Below are 7113 nucleotides of genomic sequence, written 5' to 3'. Positions count from 1 at the left end.
GCTCCGCCTCTGCCTAAGGCCTTCTCGCGATAGGCTTACGACACGAGCTTATTTCGAGAGACCCTAACTCTATGCTAAGCCAGAATGTCCATTCCATCCATTTTCATATGCCATGCTAACATAATTCACTATATTCTGATGATATGACAGTGCTTATTAGATAGCAATATTATCTTATTTGGCAGTTCAGTAGTAGTTCTCGATGCCATTGAAAAATATCCAGTTATTTTCATATTAAACGACATATAGGGGGTAGTTGAAGTTTTTTTTTTTTTTTTCTTCTTCTTCTTCTTTTTGTCACAAAATTCAGTTTTTTTGACTTTATTGCGAAGATCCTTAGTTGAAAATAACCCCAAATTGTGGCTAGTTCTCTCTCTGTCTTCACTTTAATTAATTTATTAATGCTCATTCACACCACACCCCTTCCCCCGCCCCCTCCCCGGGGCCACCTTTACTCTCTCCGTTTTTCCCTTTTTTCCTTTATAGACTCTCAACTAGGGCTGGACATAAATACCGAAAACCGAATAATCAGATCGAACCGAACCGAACTTTAAGAAACCGAAACCGAAAGAACCGAACCGAACTAGTTGGGTTCGGTGTTTGGTGTTCACCTTAAAAAAATCGAAACCGAAATAGCCGAACCGAACTTTAATGAAACCGAACCGAAGAACCGAAATTTATACATTACCCAAAAAAATTAAAATATCCAGACCCATTAAGTTGAAGCCCAAAAAAAAAACTCAATTGTAATAAGCTCTCTTTTACTTTTATATCCCTAATTTTCCACTTCAGTTGAGAAAATCAAATATTCTTAACAAAGAAAGGTGACTAGGATGTGTCTTTAGGATTAATGTATGTCATTTATGGGTTTTCTTAATTATTCTTACTGTATGTATATAACACCTAGTAATCCTATATTATGGTTATGATTTTTTGTTCTTGTGTATCCTGTTTGTTTGATTTTAATTTTAATTTGTTAGTTTTATGTTTTGTTGCTTTTGAGAATATGAATTAGTGTAAATGGAATCGCTTCTAATATCATATCAAAAAAATCGAATTAAAAAAACCGAAACCGAAAGAACCGAATTCGAACTAGTTTGGTTCAGTGTTCGGTGTTCACCTTTAAAAAATCGAAACCGAAATAGCCAAATCAAAGTTTGATAAAACCGAACCGAAGAACCAAACGCCCACCCCTACTCTCAACAATAAAGTCCTTCATTAGCTATATGTACTAGTCAAATACGAGTGGACTTTTTGCTTTGGCTACCTTTTCTCTACAGTAATAAAGGGCGGACTAGTTATGTGAAGCCTATGGCATGTTTTAGGTGGGCATGATACGGTATTTAAAATTTTAGTATAGTAATTTCTATTTTTGCCGTTTCAAAAAATACTATACTATTACCATACTCAATTAATGGTATGGTTCGGTATTTTTAAGTTCGGTTTCGGTATTTTGCGGTATGGTAATTCGGTTACCATAGTTTGTTCGACTTCAACTTACATATACTCATATCGTAGAGAATTATGACTTCACCTTTTCATGATTCACGAAAAATCTCAATTATATTGTGTTAACACCTCACATATGTAAAAATATTCAAAAGAAAGTACAAGCAATTCCCTTCATAAATCAATTACATAAAAAAGACATTTCAATGAAGAAAGAGTAGTCAAAATTTCATACTAGTTTATATATTTGCTAGTATTATAACACCAATATACATGAATTGTAAATGTAATAATATACTTCCTTATGGTATTTGGTATTTCGGTATTTGTTTTTATAAATACCAAATACCAAACTTTTTAAAAATGCATATCAAATATCGTACCAAATATCATAACACCGAAACCACGGTATAAAAAATTTAGTTTGATAAGGTAATTGGCATCTATCATGCCATGCCCACCCCTAGTACTATGTTCTACAAAAAGGCTGTTTTGTTTTGGTTTCTTTGTTATGGTATCTGTTTTGGGTTTTGATGTCATATAAGATTCACTAAGGGGGAAATCATTCCTTATCTTCCATTCTAAGAATCTAAACACGAGACTTTTATCTATTTCACCACAACCCTTTACAAAATTACATTAGTTTTAGATTGTCGATGAGAAGCTAGATCTTTTATTACTATAGTTTTCTTTTTTTCTTTTTCTTTTTTGGATTCATACGGAATTATGCCCTCCTTTTCAACTTTGTGACGAGGACGAAAACGGCCAACTTAGCTTATCTATTAAAGATTCATTGTTCCTTGATACTTTGATATGTCCTTCAAGTGATAGTAGGTGATTTAATTTGATTTTATAGGTTTCTTTGACTATTCTGTTTACATAAAATAAAGATTCTATTCTAGTGCTTCAGTAATGCAAAAATTAGTCGTCATCTACCTCATTAATTAATTATTATAGGCTTGTTGGACTAGTGTGTTTATATAAATAAAGAGTCTATTCCAGTGCTTCAATAATGATAAATTGTTTATTCTAACTTCTTCATACGTTTGTTTGACTAGACTGTTTATATAAAATAAAGATTTGCTTTTATTCTCGACGTAATTCAAATTCAATAATGGGAAAAATAGTTGTTCACTACCTCATTAATCATTATAGGCATGCAAATTATATTTTGCTCTAACTTCTTATGTACATAGTAAGATCTTTAACACTCTTTTATCTAATAGCATCCTGCATCATGCTGTAGTAAAATTTGAAAAGTATTCGAAAGGAATTTTCAATGTTTAAAATCATCAAGAATAATAAAATAGGAGGTAAACGACAAATTGCGTTGCTTGGCCTTCGAGACACAGTATGTGGGAGTAATCTTAACATTTTGAGCCAGGTTAAAATATTTTCGTCCACCTAATCGTAATAGTTTATCATTGTTATCATTATTAGTGTATATTCAGTATATCATAAGTGTATAATTCATGTATAATCAATACATTGATTGTAAATCGATTATGCATTAATTATATTGCATATACAATAGCTAAAATTCGAAAGAAACAAATAAGGATTAGAGTTATTTTTGTTATTTGCTTTATTGGCATGACGTGCAGTGTTAACTATTGAGACGTACGTATGTATGACTACAAATATTGTTTAAGTGAATTTATAGTCTATTTACTCAAACTTCTGAAATTTGCTTATTTCAAAAAGTGTTTTTTGTAGGAAGTGCTTCCGGAAAAGTATTTTGAAGAATAAAAGTTTGTGTGTTTAACTAATCAATTTGAAAAACACTCTTGTCAACATTCCAAAACGCTTCTGGATAAAAGTTAAGTACTTTTTCTTTGGCTTATGAAAAATAACTATTACGACTCAAAAATATTTTTTTCCCCTAAAAGCTTAGTCAAACACCTCAATTTTTTATTTTTTTTTGGTTGTTGTTGTTAAAAAAGCACTTAGCTTCCAAGAAGCTTAGCCAGCAAGTTCAATACTCGTTATTTTCGTCTCAAATCACTAAAAAGAAACTTAAAACTATAAGTATACAATAGATCGCATCTATGATTGACCGTTGACACTAAGAGTGTGTTTGGCCAAGCAGTTTTGAGGCCAAAAACATTTTCTTGGGGGAAAGAATACTCTTTAAAAAAAAAAAAAAAAAATGAGGTGTTTGGCTAATAAGTGAAAGTGTTTTTAAGTTGAAGCAAAAAATAGTTCTTTTTTGCTTCTTATAAAAAGCAGAAGCGGAAAATTACTTTTTTCAAGATAAAAATGTTCCTACCATAAGTACATATTTACCAAATATATTCCTCATTAATTTCATAGCACCTCATTTTGATTCTTAATGAGATCTCGATAATACATTTAAATGTTCAAATAAAATTACAAGTTACTTCATATTCTTGTTATAATTATCAAGTGGTAATTTTATATATTTTGAAATTTATATAGCAGATATAATTCATTTCTTGTCCCAAGACGTTTATTTTTCTTTTGATCTTCAAGCAATCTTATTACTCTTTTTGCCGAAAAAGAATGACAATGTTATTTTATTAGATTTTATTTTGGTTGTTGTTGTTTTAGGATATGTAAATCATCATGTTGATATTATACTAATATTTAATATTTCCTTTGATTTATCTATGTACTATTGTAACCAACAAATTTCCGAGTCTTTAGAAAAATAAATAATCAAGACAGGAAAATTGAGTAACAAAATGTAGTAGTTGATTTCAAGAATATTGAGTGTTACAATCTCTATATAATCCTCTGATTCTCCAACAATAACGTAAACTATGTTGAAACTTGAATATGATTTAGATTCAAGGGCTTCAGCAGCTTGATCTTGAATCTTCGTATTTGAATTTGGATTTGGTATTTGCCACGAACAAGTAATTTGATCTTGAACGCCTTGATACTTGCCTTCGTTCTTAATCTTGAACTTGAACTTGAGCTTGAACTTGATGGCTTGGATGCTTGAACTTGTAGCTTGTAGAGAAATATGTAGACTTTGATCCACGAGCTCTGTTCTTGCTTCTTGTTCTTAATTCCTCCTCCTTTATGAGTTATGAGGATCCCTATTTATAGCTTTTAGGGAGGTGTAGCCTTGTCATTTGATTGGTCAGAACATATCATCCGTACACTTGGCATGATTTCATTGGCCCATTAATTTGACTTGGATTGCCACCTCATTTGACATGTGGCGCGGGCTTGCATTTCAAGATGGGCTTGGACTTTGAGCTATTAAAGTGGACTCATCATTTGGAGCCCAATCAAATGGACTAGCCCAATATCTTTAAGATTAGATGATTAATTCAACCATATTAGCCACATTATTTGAACTATTTTCTTAAATTTAATATAGTCCAAATTAATATACTGATTTAAATCCAATAAAATTTTAAATGACTACAAATGCCCCCTACTTCAAGACTTGTCGTATTTGATTTTTTTTTTTTTTTTTAGACTAGGCTTGAAGTACAATAAAAGATGAAAACACGTTTAGAGACTTGAGACGTTTATTTTTTTTATTTTATTTTTTTTGGCGGATTTAGTGGTTTGCTGGTCCAATTACTTTAATCTTGGGTCTTGCTAACAAAGAATGAAGCTTATGCAAAACTGATTGGTAATTTTTTTTTTTTTTTTGAAAGCTAAGTTTTATCAGTAAAATAAAGAGTACAAACATATGGAAACATCTGAACCCATAATAGAAATAACATGGTCCAATTTTGCGAAGAAAAAGAGTTCATATGCAAATGCAGCTCATTTCTTCTCAGTGTTGCTTCCAATTCCTTTCTGAGCTGCAGAGAGAAGTCATCGTTAACATCATCATCATCCCAATCATCTTCCCCTTGTTGGGTTACTTCTTTTCCTTCCTCTTTGTCCTCCCACTCTTGATCAATTGCAAACTCCTCAAATTCGTCGTCATCTTCGAATTGATCCATCTTCACGTCTTCAGCAGTTGGCTTTGGCTGTTCAATCGCCATTGCCAATTCAGAGATAAGGACAGATTTTAAGAACAATGATTTTTCTTATTGTCAGGGTTTGATTGGAATCTTGATTGGTAATTTGAAACGTTGGGTGCCCTTTTTTTTTTCTTTTTCAAAATACATGTTTAAAGAAAGGATATTTAGTTCCCTTAGAACTCTTCCATCACTTGGACTCCTTGTCCACCAATAAGATACTTGCAGTTTTTTTTTTTTCCGTTGCTTCACCCGTATCCCAAATTTTAGGGATACCAAATCCTATTTTTTTGGGGAGACAGTTACTTGCAGCTGACACCTATATAAGAAGCCAACCTTCTCAACTCAGAGCACATCACAATTTTCTTTTTGCAGATTTTTGTTATCGCAGTTATCTTCAAACTTTAGCTCTTCTTCTTCAAGGTTTGTTCCTTCTCCTCTTAGAGCAAAATAATTTATTAGCTTTGCCTCTTTATGTCGGAGAATTCTTGACTTTATTACCAACTTCATTCCAAACTTGTTTACTCTATGTCACTTTAAGCAGAAAGTACAGCATCATTTTCTTTTTATAGCAACCAGAGGAAAAAAAATGATACGGCCTCGTATATCTTGGGAGTCATGTCAGCACAAATAACTATGTAGCCTTGTATTTGAACTCTTCAATATAACTTCTTCTTTTTTTTATCAGCAAAAGAGAAAATTGGCATCTATTTTATTTCCAGGGACTTGTCTCCCTTTTCTTGTATACATTTTTTTTAACAAATGCATGATCAGTGTGATCCTTAGAAGAGACTAGTCTTAAGGCGTAGTACAGGGGGAATCTCTTTTTATCAGCGCCTTAAGATTTTGGCTATGATTTTATGTGTGATGATCTCTATTATTCATTTCCTTGTCTTTGAGTTGGATGATGATGACTTCTTTTACCCTTGCAGCTCAACAAGATGGTGAATTTTAGAGGCTACACTTCCCCCTCATCCAAACTTAAGTATCTTATTATTGAGAGCAATGATGGTAGTGCAGCAGTGCAAACGAAATTAGTGGTTCATACTCCCTTAACTGGATGGTATGCAGGTTCGTGGCCGCCCCTTCGGAACTCGCTTCATATGTCAAACTGGACTTCAGAATGCAATTCTACTTCAACTCGAACTCCACAGATGTGGTCTCTTCAGGCACCCAACCACCGCAATGCAAATATTCCAAGCGTGCTTCCAAGCTTGGGTCGTCGCATAGTCCGAGGAGAAGTACGCTGGGGAGAGACGGTAGTGTTCGAAGGTGAATATTGTCACATTCCATGATATTGGGAGTGGGCCGAGGATACATTCAGTAGAAGTCAAGAAGTCTTAAGTGCAGCAGACATCTATGATGCCATTTATGCCTCGCTTTTCACGTATGATCGGAATTCAAGTATATTGCAAGCATTTTGTGAGGCTTGGTGCCCCAAGACGAATACACTCCTTACATTCGTCGGGGAACTATCTATTTCTCTATGGGACTTACATACACTTGGAGGTTTGCCGATTGGAGGTCATTTCTATGAGGAGGTTATCCCTGAAGCTAAGGAACTCACAGGAGTTGACGCGAAAAATCAGAGATATATTTCACGAGTTTGCGAGTACTTGTTCACCGCTTTTCATTATCTTCAAGAGGGAAGAAGCGATAACCCGAGGATCTCTTTGAGCAAGTGGATACAATTTTGGTACAAAAGAGCTCTAAA

At 33.4% G+C, this 7113-nt stretch overlaps 1 protein-coding gene across 1 annotated transcript; it reads right to left on the bottom strand.

Annotated features, from left to right (window-relative positions):
- Nucleotides 1-4622: 4622 nt before the first annotated feature.
- On the bottom strand, nucleotides 4623-5470 carry LOC132642490 (protein DELETION OF SUV3 SUPPRESSOR 1(I)-like). The gene has a single exon (XM_060359652.1). It carries the CDS (start codon nucleotides 5421-5423, stop codon nucleotides 5088-5090), a length of 336 nt encoding a protein of 111 aa, XP_060215635.1. The 5' UTR covers nucleotides 5424-5470; the 3' UTR covers nucleotides 4623-5087.
- Between the last annotated feature and the right edge of the window lie 1643 nt (nucleotides 5471-7113).

This window comes from Lycium barbarum, chromosome 5 (assembly GCF_019175385.1).
Source record: "Lycium barbarum isolate Lr01 chromosome 5, ASM1917538v2, whole genome shotgun sequence".
NCBI lineage: Eukaryota > Viridiplantae > Streptophyta > Magnoliopsida > Solanales > Solanaceae > Lycium > Lycium barbarum.
Note: the sequence above shows the minus strand (reverse complement) of the source record. Positions and strands in the feature narration are given on the sequence as shown.